The sequence below is a fragment of the Hypanus sabinus genome, chromosome 17 (assembly GCF_030144855.1).
Source record: "Hypanus sabinus isolate sHypSab1 chromosome 17, sHypSab1.hap1, whole genome shotgun sequence".
NCBI classification, from domain to species: Eukaryota; Metazoa; Chordata; class Chondrichthyes; order Myliobatiformes; family Dasyatidae; genus Hypanus; species Hypanus sabinus.
In genome coordinates this window covers 51894902-51909585 of record NC_082722.1, presented here as the reverse complement: position 1 = coordinate 51909585, position 14684 = coordinate 51894902, and the positions used below count along the sequence as shown (strand labels likewise).

The 14684-nt window shown below is 41.7% G+C and overlaps 1 protein-coding gene across 1 annotated transcript in view; it reads left to right on the top strand.

The window, feature by feature from the left end:
* Positions 1-2530: 2530 nt before the first annotated feature.
* The window catches only part of dbndd1 (dysbindin domain containing 1), a 28102-nt gene continuing 15948 nt past the window's right edge, over positions 2531-14684 (top strand). Inside the window, exon 1 of the mRNA XM_059993055.1 lies at positions 2531-2907. Coding sequence (XP_059849038.1) covers positions 2877-2907 — 31 coding nt within the window. The 5' untranslated portion in view covers positions 2531-2876. The remainder of the gene's footprint in view (positions 2908-14684) is intronic.

Below are 14684 nucleotides of genomic sequence, written 5' to 3'. Positions count from 1 at the left end.
TAAAAAGTTGATGATTTGGACTGAGACCCTTCATCAAAACTGGAAAAGAGGAGGACAGAATAATTGGGGAGGGACAGGTGAGAGGTGAGACCAGGTGACAGGGAAGGTGGGTGGGTGAAGTAAAAAGCTGGAAGGTGATAGGTGGAAGAGGTAAAAGGCTGAAGATAAAGAAATCTGATAGGAGAAGACAGCAGACATGGAAGAAAGTGAAGGAGGAGGGGCACCAGAGGAAGGTGATAGGTGATTAGCAAATGAGAATTGGTGAGAGGGGAACCAGAATTGGGAATGCATAAGAAGAGAAGGGGGAGGGAGATGAAATTACCTGAAGTTAGAGAAATTAATGTTTATTCCATCAGCCTGGAGGCTATCCAGATAGATTATGAGATGTTCCTCCTCCAACCTGAGTGTGGCCTCATCAGTCAGTAGAGAAAGCCAGGGGCTGTGGTAATCATATTGATTGACATATTTGCCACTGAAAACATTGTGGTGAACTACATATACCTGTCTGGACGCCCCCCCACCCCACTGACTGCTCCTATGGCTCCTCCCACAGACCCCAGTATAAAGGCGATTGAGGCCTGAGCCCAGCCCTCAGTCTCCAGGATGTTGTGTGGTGGTCACTTGCTGTTTGTGCTTTCTTCCAGCCAATAAAAGCCTACCTTAACCCACGTCTCTGAGAGTTATTGATGGTGCATCAAACATTAATTTGATTAACCTTTACTTCTGACATGTTATTTTACCAAATGCAATAATGTAAAAATGTTCTCTAAAGTAATGATCTCATTTGTGAACCTTAAATATAAATGTGGAGAGAAGGAACATATGCTGTCATGAACACATCTGTACTATCACTTCTACAAATGCTGTTTGTCAGGCTGAATGTTTCCAACCTTCTCTGTTTTTCATTGCTACAACCAGCGAGGCTTTTTCATCCTGTCATGTCCTTTGATTCCACTTTTGCCTCAGTTATCCTAGAACCCACTGGGACCTTCCGATGTATGATGAGTTTGAGTCAGTATTGGTGTGTTGGGTCCAAGTTAGGTTAGGTTGAGCCATTTCATGCCCTTACAACCTGGCTCAGTACTGTGTCTGGATCCTGATGACCTGCTCAGTACTCTCACTAAAATAGGATATTTGAAAAGATATAATTATTGGAGCTGTTGAGAGTATATTTGTGTTTTTGATCAAGTTCTTTTTTCATCCTCAAACAGAACCATACTATGTTTGGGATTGTTGTATTTATAGTGACGTTTGGCTTGGATCTGGTATGGAAAATATTGTAGGAATTTGGAGCCAGGTTGAGTCAGGTCTTGTTACCTCCAGATTGACAATTCCAGTGCGCTGTCTGCTGAATGGATCCCTTGTCCTGCACTCTGTAATCTTAACGTCCAAAAACTTCAGCCTAATTCGTATTCACAGCAAGTCCCCTTCTTTTATCATTCCTGTGTTTCTTGACCTAAATTAATTTATGGTTAAACAATGCCTCTTTTTAAAAATTCATATACCCGTCATCAAATCCCTCCATGAGCTTTGCCCAGACCCCTCGCAGCTAATTGTAGCCACTCCACCATCAACAGCTGCGCCCTCAGCTGCCAAGTCCCCAAGTTTTGGAATTCTGTCCCTCAATCCCTCCATATGTTCCTAACACCTTTATTAATTTCCCAGAGCCTCCTCTTTTTTGACCAAGTTTTTTGTTTATATGTGAAGTAGATACCAAATTGTATTTTCTGATATCCTGCTAATGTTGCACATTGCTTAAGAAATAAAATTTGTAAATAGTCGCAAAGGACACGTACTTAAATTTTTTTCACTTATATATTTTGAATAAATTAACGTCTAGACTCAGGGGACCCCTCCCCATAAGCTTTTTTTAAATATAAAGTACTGATTTTATTGTTTCTGGCGGGGCGTTTTATCTCTTGGATGTTCCTTTTGCTGAAAACGGGCTTGTATCTAAATATGTTCTTGTACCTGACCACATATAACAGGCTAACCTATTCATTTTACAGTAGTTTTCATACAATCCACAAAAAACACATTGCACCCTTGATTTTCCCCACCCTCTCTAACGATCTCAGTCGCTTCATCTTCTACCCTCGCACACCCCAGCCCAGCCCAGCCCCTTTCAATGTTACAGCACTGTCCTTGATAAATGTTCAATATTTCTTTTAAAATGTTTTACTTGCTTCTCACATACTATATTTTACGTGAGGTGAGGTTTAATGATGAATAAAAGGTCAACCTCGGCTTGCACATTCCATTTAAGCATTTTCGTCAGAGAAAACTATCAAAAAATTGAAGAGACGAGGTTTTAACAAAAATCCCCGTGGGACAATACAACGCAAGATGGTGTAGTCCACATGAATTATTGAGGTAGTTTTAGTTTTACGTTGAAAGACTGATTGATAAACAATTTTTTTTCTGTTTCCCTTTGTCACAGCGCTACGTGGCTAAATTGGTTCAGTCCTTTTGTTAAGAATATGATTAAGAATTATGTATCGATTCATAGGGCTATTGAACGAGACACTGTGCTGAATGGTACACCCCACTCACAGTTTCCCTATCTGGGCTAGCTGCCAGACGGTGTCTGCAGTCTCTTATCCTCATTTGCAATGCAATGCTTACTTTGCACTGTAATCTCCCAATTTGCAATGTGATATGCTTGCATTGCATTGTTTTTGGTGTGTGTGTGTGTGTGTGTGCTGGTGCAATGCTCAGATTTTTGAGATGAGATGCTGGCTCTGAGACCGGGGTGGTGTTAAATTTTGGTGCTACAGCTGTTTCTTTTTTTACGCGTTCGCCTTTCTCTCCCGTTTTCTCTTCCCCTCTGATGGTGTGGAGTTTGCAGGAAGGTGGAATCGAGTCCAACTGTCTGGATGGAGAAACAAGGAGGGGCAGTAGCTCAGGGTAAGCAAAATCTTACACACAAAAAAGTTAAACCTTTGTAACTCAAGGATCTTTGTAACCTGCAGCACTGAATGTGCAAATGTCTTATTTCTGAGAAGTGATATTCACCAAATTTGTATTTTTGTGTTTATTGAGAGTAAGTCAGAAAGTATTTATAGACCATTTGAACTGGAAAGGATCGTGCGACCAGAATGGAGGGAGGGTTGTATTTTTTTCATGTACAATCACCACACAAAAACTAGTCGCAAACTTCCATTCTTTGTCTAACATTCCTTGTATAACATGCGAAATGTTTCGATGATAAATATTTTTGTGATATTTTCCAGCAGAGAAAACTGCCTTATACAGGTCTCATCTAAAACTTTTTGAATATTACACTTAATTCAGCTCTTTACTATATCCTCACCGTTTGTAACTGATACACCCATTGAGAGGTACATATGTGCACGTTATATGGCGTTATTGTATTTTAGCTTTAGAATTTTTACATTAACAATTTATTAAATGCAGCTTAAATCCGTTTTTAAAGACTGAATTAGTTACATTAATTTGGTAGAACACAAGAATAAAAAAAATCGGTGGGAGAGACGGGATATTATTTTGATTCGCATTCTTTCCCTTGAAGCCGAACAATGCTTCAATGATCTTGTACTTTGCCCTTTTTCAGATGTGAACTTTCAGTAAGAATAGCATAAATTGTTTAACCAGATGGAGCATGACAGCTGAATCAAATTCTATCTTTACCTCGCTTCCAGGCAGGTGCATTTCAAAATTCTCACACAACATTAGCTAACTTATTTTCCAACCCTTTAACCAAGGAGCACCAAGGCTAATTGCACCCATTCTAAAATCCTTTTTCTACCTGACTCATATACACTCTTAAGTTACAAATCGTATTTTAACCCACTATTTCTGCAGCAGGGTGGCGGGAAATGTGTTGTGAATAGTGTTTCTAATGAGTGTTCACTGATTGCTGAAGGGGATTTAGGAAAAATGGGTTTAACCAGGTCCTTATCTCCCATATGATCACACGGAGGATTTTTTTTTACCTCGTCACTGGATCAACCAATGTACAAGGAAATATATTCCAAGACCGAAAAAAGGGAAGTCAAGGCAATTTGATTAGTTCACTATTCAGTGATTTAACATAAAATCTGTCTACAAACATTCTGTAGATAAAGAATAACACATATAAATTGAGCTCTGAAAGATATAAGCAGAATTTTACTGGACAGCATTATTGTATAAGCATTCAGCTCTTATGAAGTAAATATTGTGGAAATAACCACTTCAACACTATCTCACCTACATCTGTTAGCTGTTACAAAACCAAGATTTTACTGAATTCATCTGGTGTGCTGAAGGTGAATACAATAATAGAATCTTAGGCATTGTTATACCAACTGCTTATTAAGTCTCAAGACAACAATGAATATAAATTCTGAGTTATTCAGAAATATAAGAATAGAGTGAAGTTATTTTGCTGATAGTGGGATATTTTGAAATTCATGGTTTTATTTAGTTGCATTCTCAAATATTGCAGTTATCAACATAAAAAGCTGCAGTGAAAAACATGGAAATGATTTACAAATTAACCAAAAATCATAGAAATGTTTGAAAAAGTCAAACATTTTGGAATAAATTTGAACTCGGCTGGCAAGGGAAGGAGGGCTGGGTGTCAGAGGGGAGGAAAGGATGAAGTAAAAGCTGGGAAGTGATAGGTAGAAGAGGAAAAAGCTGAAGAAGGAATCAATAGGAGAGGACAGTGGACTATGGCAGAAAGGGAAGGAGGAGGAGAATCCGAGGGAGGTGTTGGGCAAGTGAGGAGAAGAGAAAGGGTGAGACCATAACCAGAATGGGAATGGAAAAAGAGAAGGGGCAGGAGGATTTGCCAGAAGTTCATGCCATTAGGTTAGAGGCTACCTAAACAGAATGTGAGGTGTTTCTCTTACAAGCTGAGTTTGGCCTCATTGTGGTAATAGAGTATCATTCCCATTCTGACATGTCTGCTCATACTCCTCTAACGTGTTATTTATAAATGTTCCCCTGCCATTAATGTTTGTCAGTAACATCCTTGATTACTCTTCCAGGAGGCTTCCAGCTAGCCAAACTTGACAAACTATAATAAACTGCATTTCGAGGTTATACACTTACTTTATCAGCATCTCCCTTGATTTCTTCATTGTTGCTGTAAAATACAGTACTGTGCAGAAGTCTTAGATATATGAGAGAGAGAGGCATAGTGGCTGGGACTATTGCACAGTATTGTAGTAATTTTATATATTGTACTGTACTGCTGTCGCAAAACAAAGCATGCCATATGCGCATGGTGATAAACCTGATTCTGACATGGTTCTCTTGTGGACCGAGAGCGGGAAGGGAGCAGGGAGGGGAGAATCATTGTTGGGAAAAGGGGAAGGGAGAGGTAGAGTGTGGGAAGCACCAGAGAGACACTCTATAATGATCAATAAACCAATCATTTGGAATTAAATGATCTGCCTGTTATCTCACCCTCTGCCGGTGGCACTGCTTCTCTGCCAGCGGTCCCACACCCCTCCCATGGTGCTCCACCGTCACTATTCCCAATGTCCTTTGCTCTGCCAGATTTACAATCTCGCTCTCCACTCCACGTTGACAAATACAGTACAGTGCACCCTCTATATGCTGAAGACTTTTGCATAGGACTGTATATACAGTGGATTCTGGTTAGTTGCAACAGACACATCTGGACAGTACACTTTGGCCCAATTTAGTAGTTAATGGAAATAGTTAAAAAGGACAAACTCAGCAATAAATTATGTATTTAAATGAATACAGAACAAATTGTAACACTTCCAATACTACTACTGTAGTACAAAACTGTATTAGTTCCTAATATTTATCAACGGAGGAATTCATCCAGTGTATACTGCCGCGTTTTTTTAAACTAACTGTACGCAAACAAAATGAGTGCAGGCACCTAGTGCGGATAATAGACTGTCTTCATAGAATGCATCTTCAAATCTCCACTTTTATTGTAACATTCAAAATGGATTGTCAATACCTTCAAATTCTTTGTAGTGCCTAATTTGTTGAAGTAGTGAAATAGTTTCATTTTCACTCCCAGTGTTTCTGGCTTCTCCAAGCCTGAATGCTTGAAACTACAGTAAGCAAAGTAGTTCTGTATCGTCTTAATGTTTATTTTTCTCAAACTATCAGTGAGAAAAGACTGCATTTCGAACACAAATACACACAACTGAAGCTATTTAAAAACTGTTCTTTCTCAGCAGGGTGTAGTGTCTAACAGCCACGCAAAGGTACATGACTGATGCTCGTTAGAAACTGTTTGTCTCCTGCCCCAATTAAGCGGCATAGTGTCCCAAATAAATGAAGGGAATCCCAGCAATTATCTCTATTAATTTTTTTTAAGAGTTGCCACAAATAAATGGTTGCCCTGATTAACTGATGGCACAGTTAATCAGAATCCATTGCAGTTTGGCTGAAAATATTATAGGCCTAATTGGCAAAGTATTGGAATATAATTCTGAGCTAAAGCACAGGAATTAGGAAAGAAATTAATACTGCTGCCACAGTGAAAAGGCCATCTGCAAGACATTGTTAAATAAATTTATAAGAAGATTATTGCAAAGATCAATAGTTCATAAATATTTAATTTTTTAAATAACTTTGCTTTTTTGGCATTAAGGGTGTTTAGAGTAGGATTAATTGTGTATACATCTGCTAACATCATGATATTATTTCAAAGTAAGGCCAATAGGAAAAAGGGACAAAGTTTAAACCACCAAAAGAAATTTCACAAGAAGTTGATTGTTAGTGCTATATTGATGGAATGAGTTTCATTGCGTTTACTCCCTTACCACTTTACTGAAGCACGATTATGAATGTCAAAGTCAAGTCAAGTCACTTTTATTGTCATTTCGACCATAACTGCTGGTACAGTGCATAGTAAAAATGAGACAATGTTTCTCAGGACCATGGTGTTACATGACACAGTACAAAAACTAGACTGAACTATGTAAAAAAAAACACACACAGAGAAAGCTACACTAGACTACAGACCTACACAGGACTAATTAAAGTGCACAAAACAGTGCAGGCATTACAATAAATAATAAACAGGACAATAGGGCAAGGTGTCAGTCTAGGCTTCTGGTATCGAGTCTGATAGCGTAGGGGAAGAAATTGTTACATAGTCTGGTCCTGAGAGCCCGAATGCTTCGGAGCCTTTTCCCAGATGGCAGGAGGGAGAAGAGATTGTATGAGGGGTGCATTGGGTCCTTCATAATGCTGTTTCCTTTGTGGATGCTACGTGTAGTGTAATTGTCCCAACATATTGAATAAATTCTCAGTAGAAATGTCTTTGGTGTATGTGCAGTATTCAAGGCAATATTTAAACTAGAAGATCAGCTTGATTTCAGTGGTTGATGTTAGAATTCATTATTGAGAATGAGCTTTCAGGGTACTTGGATGCACATGATGAAAAAGGCCCAAGTCAGCATTGTTTCCTTAAGAAGAAATTTTGCCTGTCAAATCTGTTGGATTTGTTTGTGGAAATAAGAGGCGGGATAGACAAAGCAGAGTCAGTGAATATTGTTTACTTGGGTTTTCAGAAGGTCTTTGCCATGGTGACGCACCATGAGGCTTCTCAGTAAGATAAGAGCCTGTGGTATTACAGGAAAGATACTAGCAAAATTTGCAGACTGGCAGAAAGTAAAGAGTGGGAATAAAGAGGAACGTTTCTGGTTGTCTGCCAATGCCTAGAGGAGTTCTACAGGGGTCAGTGTTGGGACTGCTTTATTTCACAATTTATGTTAAAGATTTAGTTGACGGAATTGATGGTTTTGTGGCTAAGTTTGCTGGCAGTACAAGGGTCGGTGGAGTGATACATGGCGCTGAAGAAGCAGAGAATCTACAAAAGGTGTTGGACAGATCAGGAGAATGCGCAGTGTAAGGAAGCGTATAGTTATGCACTTCGGTAGGAGGAATAACAGTCTGGACTATTTTGTAAATGGGGAGAGATTTCAGAAATTAGAGATGCAGAGGAACTTGAGAGTTCTCATGCTGGATTCCCTAAAGGTTACCTTGCAGGTCGAGTCATATTTGCATTCATTTCAAGAAGATTAGAATATAAAAGAAAATAATGCTGAGACTTTGTAAGGCATTGGTCAGACATATTTGGAGTGTTGTGAGCAGCTTTGGGCCCCATATCTAAGAAAGGATGTGTTGGTGTTGGAGAGCGTCCAGAGGAGGTTCATGTGAATAACCCTGGCAAAGAAAAGGTTAACATATGAGGAATGTTTGGTGGCTCCTGGCGTGTATTCACTGGAATGTAGAAGAATGGGGGCGGCTCATTTCATTTCAAATATTGAAATGTCTAGAGACAATAGACGCAGAAGTAGACCATTTGGCCCTTCGAGCCTGCACCGCCATTTTGAGATCATGGCTGATCATCTACTATCAATACCCGGTTCCTGCCTTGTCCCCATATCCCTTGATTCCCCTATCCATAAGATACCTATCTAGCCCCTTCTTGAAAGCATCCAGAGAATTGGCCTCCACTGCCTTCCGAGGCAGTGCATTCCAGACCCCCACAACTCTCTGGGAGAAGAAGTTTTTCCTTAACTCTGTCCTAAATGACCTACCCCTTATTCTCAAACCATGCCCTCTGGTACTGGACTCTCCCAACATCTGGAATATATTTCCTGCCTCTATCTTGTCCAATCCCTTAATAATCTGATATGTTTCAATCAGATCCCCTCTCAATCTCCTTAATTCCAGCGTGTACAAGCCCAGTCGCTCTAACCTCTCTGCGTAAGACAGTCCAGACATCCCAGGAATTAACCTCGAGAATCTACGCTGCACTTCCTCTACAGCCAGGATGTCCTTCCTTAACCCTGGAGACCAAAACTGTACACAATACTCCAGGTGTGGTCTCACCAGGGCTCTGTACAAATGCAAGAGGATTTCCTTGCTCTTGTACTCAATTCCCTTTGTAATAAAGACAAACATTCCATTAGCCTTCTTCACTGCCTGCTGCACTTGCTCATTCACCTTCAGTGACTGATGAACAAGGACTCCTAGATCTCTTTGTATTTCTCCCTTACCTAACTCTACACCGTTCAGATAATCCTTCCTGTTCTTACTCCCAAAGTGGATAACCTCACACTTATTCACATTAAACGTCATCTGCCAAGTATCTGCCCACTCACCCAGCCTATCCAAGTCACCCTGAATTCTCCTAACATCCTCATCACATGTCACACTGCCACCCAGCTTAGTATCATCAGCAAATTTGCTGATGTTATTCTCAATGCCTTCATCTAAATCGTTGACGTAAATTGTAAACAGCTGTGGTCCCAATACCGAGCCCTGTGGCACCCCACTAGTCACCACCTGCCATTCCGAGAAACACCCATTCACCACTACCCTTTGCTTTCTATCTGCCAACCAGTTTTCTATCCATGTCAATGTCTTTTCCCCGATGCCCTGAGCTTTGATTTTACCCACCAATCTCCTATGTGGGACCTTATCAAATGCCTTCTGAAAATCAAGGTACACTACATCCACTGGATCTCCCCCATCTAACTTCCTGGTTACCTCCTCGAAAAACTCCCAACAGATTAGTCAATCATGATTTACCCTTGGTAAATCCATGCTGGCTCGGCCCAATCCTATCACTGCTATCTAGATATGCCACTATTTCTTCCTTAATAATGGACTGTAGCATCTTCCCCACCACCAATATCAGGCTGACAGGTCGATAGTTCTCTGTTTTCTCCCTCCCTCCTTTCTTAAAAAGTGGGATAACATTAGCCATTCTCCAATCCTCAGGAACTGATCCTGAATCTAAGGAACATTGGAAAATGATTACCAATGCATCCGCAATTTCCAGGGCCACCTCCTTTAGTACCCTAGGATGCAGACCATCTGGACCTGGGGATTTGTCAGCCTTCAGTCCCATCAGTCTACTCATCACTGTTTCCTTCCTAATGTCAATCTGTTTCATTTCCTCTGTTACCCTATGTCCTTGGCCCATCCATACATCTGGGAGATTGCTTGTGTCTTCCTTAGTGAAAACAGATCTAAAGTACTCATTAAATTCTTCTGCCATTTCTCTGTTTCCCATAACAATTTCACCCAATTCATTCTTCAAGGGCCCAACATTGTTCTTAACTATCTTCTTTCTCTTCACATACCTAAAAAGGCTTTTGCTATCTTCCTTTATATTCCTGGCTAGCTTGCGTTTGTACCTCATTTTTTGTCCCCATATTGCCTTCTTAGTTAAGTTCTGTTGTTCCTTCAAAACTTCCCAATCATCTGTCCTCCCATTCACCTTAGCTCTGTCATACTTTTTTTTTAATGCTATGCAATCTCTGATTTCCTTTGTCAACCACTGTGGCCCCTTTCCCCCCTTTGAATCCTTCCTTCTCTGGGGGATGAACTGATTTTGTACCTTGTGCATTATTCTCAAGAATACCTGCCATTGCTGTTCCACTGTCTTTTCTGCTAGGCTATCCGTCCAGTCAACTTTGGCCAGCTCCTCCCTCATGGCTCCATTGTCTCCTTTGTTCAACTGCAACCTTGACACCTCCGAGCTGCCCTTATCCTTCTCAGATTGCAAATAAAAACTTACCATATTATGATCACTACCTCCTAATGGCTCCTTTACTGCAAGATTGCTTATCAAATCCTGTTCATTACATAACACTAAATCCAGAATAGCCTTGTCCCTGGTCGGCTCTCGTACAAGCTGTTCCAAGAATGCATCCCATAGGCACTCTACAAACTCCCTATCCTGTGGTCCAGCATCAACCTGATTCTCCCAGTTCACCTGCTTGTTGAAATCCCCCATACCTACTGCGACATTACCTTTGCCACGTACCAATGTTAACTCCCTATTCAACTTGCACCCAATATCCATGCTACTGTTTGGTGGCCTGTAGACAACACCCATTTGGGTCCTTTTGCCCTTACTGTTCCTCAGTTCTATCCACACAGACTCTACTTCTCCTGACCATATGTCCCCCCTTGCAAAGGACTAAATCTCATTCCTCACCAACAGGGCCACCCCACCCCCTCTGCCCACATTTCTGTCCCTATGATAGCACGTATACCCTTGTACATTTATTTCCCAGGTCTGATCTCCCTGCAGCCATGTCTCCGTTATCCCAACAACATCATAGTTACCCATTCGCACCTGAGTTTCAAGCTCATCCACCTTATTTCGTGCATTCAGATATAGAATTTTTAGCCCATTTCTCCTCTCTCTGTTTGAATTGCTGCCTATTGTGCTTAACCCAGCTCCTCGAACTCCCAGCGGGCTATACGCCCCTAGAATTTTGTTGTCCTTCCTAAATTTACTTATTCTTTCAACACATTTAACTCCATGTTCCGTCAGACCATCCCTCTGTACATGTGTCCTCCTTATCACTTGTTCTGCCTCACCTTTCTCTACTACACATTTAATATTCTGGTCCCCACCTGTCCTTTATTCTCTACTACACATTTAATATTCTAGTCCCCACCTGTCCTTTATTCTTCCTCTCGCTATCCTCTCTCACATTCTGGATCCCTGCCCCCTGCAAATTTAGTTTAAACCCCCCCCCCCCCCAAGAAGCACTAGCAAACTTCCCTGCAAGAATGTTAGTATCGCTCCAGTTCAGGTGTAAACCGTCCCTTCGGAACAGATCCCACCTTCCCTGGAACAAAGCCCAATTATCTACAAACCTGAAGCCCTCCCTCCTGCACCATCCTCTCAGCCACGTATTAATCTTTATAATCTTTCTGTTCCTTGCCTCACTCGCACGTGGCACAGGTAGCAATCCTGAGATTGTTACCCTGGGGGTCCTGCTCTTCAGCTTCGCACCTAACTCCCTGAACTCCCTACGCAGGACCCCCTCACTCATCCTACCCACATCATTGGACCCTACATGGACCACAACATCTGGATTCTTGCCCTCCCTCTTGAGAATAAACTGCACCCGATCTGAAATGTCTCGGACCCTGGCACCAGGGAAGCAACATACCATCTGAGACTCCCGATCTTCCCCACAAAATCTCCTATCCGCCCCCCTGACTATAGAATCCCCTATCAATACCGCACTCTTCTTTTCCCTCCTCCCCTTCCTAGAGAGAATGGGCATGGTGAGGACATTTTCAATAGTGGGAGAATCTAGGACCAGAGTGCACAGCCTCAGAATAGAAGGAATTGTCATTCATACAGAGGTGGTGTATCTGTGGAATTCATTGCCACAGATGGCTACAGAGGTTAATGTATATAAAGCAGAGGTTGATAGTTTCTTGATTAGTATGGGTCATCTAAGGTTACAGGGAGAAGGCAGGAGAGAGAAAATAAATCAGCCACAGAATGGTGGAACAGACTCAATAAACTGAATGGCCTCATTCTGCTCCTATATCTTATGGTCTTAGGCTAAATTGAAGCTGAGGTTGGCAGTAAGTTTGAGGTTAGTAAAAAGGGAATAGTTATAGGGGTCCTCAGTTCATTGTAATCTTTCATTGAGCGCCCCGGTATGCCTAGCCTGTGATGCAAGGATTAAGCAATAAGTAGTGAAAAATCGGGACGAGATAGATTTGGTAGTCTACAACGTGGAACATAGTCTGAGTAAATTCTTTCATTATGTATTATACCACGGAGAAATCTTTTGAGATTTGCGACAATAGCGCTCACTTGATTATGGACCAAGGAATGGAGAGCTTACCAACTAAGTTCAAAGACCCTCCCCATCTTCTTACTCTGACTTCTTATCCTTTTCCTTCAGTCCTGAGGAAGGGTCTTGTCCCGAAACGCCAACTGTTTACTCTTTTCCATGGATGCTGCCCGGCCTGCTGAGTTCCTCCAGCATTTTGTGTGTGTTGCTTGGATTTCCAGCATCTGCAGATTATCTCTTGTTTTTGAAGTTTAAAGAATTGATAACTGCTAGATTATCAGTGGTTTGTTTTGAGTTGTTAGGCAAGTCCTGTACAAAGACTTATTGCGGGAAGATCTCTAACTGAAGCACCAATTTACACTAATCCTGTTCTATTTTTCATCAGCTCTTCTCCAGGTTTTATCTCTCATCTGTACATTATAGGCAGTTAATCTTCCAAATCCTTGACTTTGGGATGTGGAAGGAAGCTAGAGCACCCAAAGAAAACCGATGCAGGCAAATTCTACACAGCAGCCAAGGTCAGGTTTGAACTTGGCACTATGGAGGCACCTGACTTATGGGGGAATAGGTTGAGATTTAGATCAATGAAATAGTCAAAAATGAAAATTTACAAACCAAGGGAATCTTGCTGTCTGTCAAGGACAATGGTGATTTTATAAGAACATAAGAAATAGTAGCAGGAGTAGGCCATCCGGCCCATCGAGCCTGCCCCACCATTCAATAAGATCATGGCTGATCTGTCCGTAAACTCAGCTCCATCTACCTGCCTTTTCCCCATAACCCTAAATCCCTTATTATGTAAAAACCTATCTAACTGTTTCTTAAGTATATTTAGTGCAGAAGCCTCAACTGCTTCCCTGGGCGGAGAATTCCACAGATGCATCACTCTGTGGGAAAAACAGTTCCTGCTCATTTCTGTCCTAAATCTTCTCCCCTGAATCTTGAGGCAATGTCCCCTAGTTCTAGTCTCACCTACCAATGGAAACAACTTTCCTACTTCTATCTTACCTATCCCTTTCAAAATTTTGTATTTTTCTATAAGAAGTCAGATACTCACTTATTTATCAGTGAAAAATATCAAATTAGGAATTCATTGGAAAATCTCCTTCCATCCAAAATAAGCTGTTATAATGAAATTTCTTGATTTATGTATGCAATGTAGGGTCTGATTCTTACTTGAATAACACAGCAGAAGTAATGGGGTTTTTCTTCCTACACCATTGATGCCGCCCTCACTCACACCTCCTCCATTTCCCGAACTTCCAAACTCACCCCATCTTCCCACCACAATAGTGATATTCCTCTTGTTCTCATATACCACCCTCATCCAACACATCATCCTCTGCAACTTCCACCATCTCCAAAGGGATCCTACCACCAAACGTATCTTCACCTCCCACCCTCCACTTTCCATAGAGATTGCTCCCTCTGTGATTCCTTTGTCATTTGTCCCTCCCCACTAATCTACCCCCCCCCCCCAGCACTTAACCCTGGCGACAAGTATGGGATCCCATTGATACGGTATCCAATGAACTGTTATACTGTGAGTTCCTTTAAGGTGCAATCTAACAGTTCCCCTTCCCCTCCTTTCTGGGGCCCAAACAGTCCTTCCAGCTGAGGCAACACTTCACCTTGTGAGCCTGCTGGGGTCATCTATTGTGGCTTTCTCTACATTGGTGAGACCCATCATAAATTGGGGGACCACTTTGTCAAGCACCTCCACTCCTTCTGTCAAAAGCAGAACTTCCCTTTGGCCAAACATTTTAATTCCAGTTCTCATTCCCGTTCCAGCATGTCAGTTCATGGCCTCCTTTGGTCCAAGATAAGGCACCCTTAGGGTAGAGGAGCAATACCTTATATTCTTTCTGGGTAGCCTCCAACCTGATGGCATGAATATTGATTTCTCCTACCAATTAAAAAAAAAAGTTCCCTTCCCTCCCCTCTTTTCCCCACTCTGGCCACTTGACTCTTCTCCCCCTGGATCCCCCCCCCCCTTCCCTTTTGCTAAAGGTCTGCTCTCCTCTCCTATCAGATTCCTTCCTCTCTGCCTTTTGTCTTTTCCGCTCTCCTGGCTTCAACTATCACCTTCTAGATGTCCTCCTTCCCCTT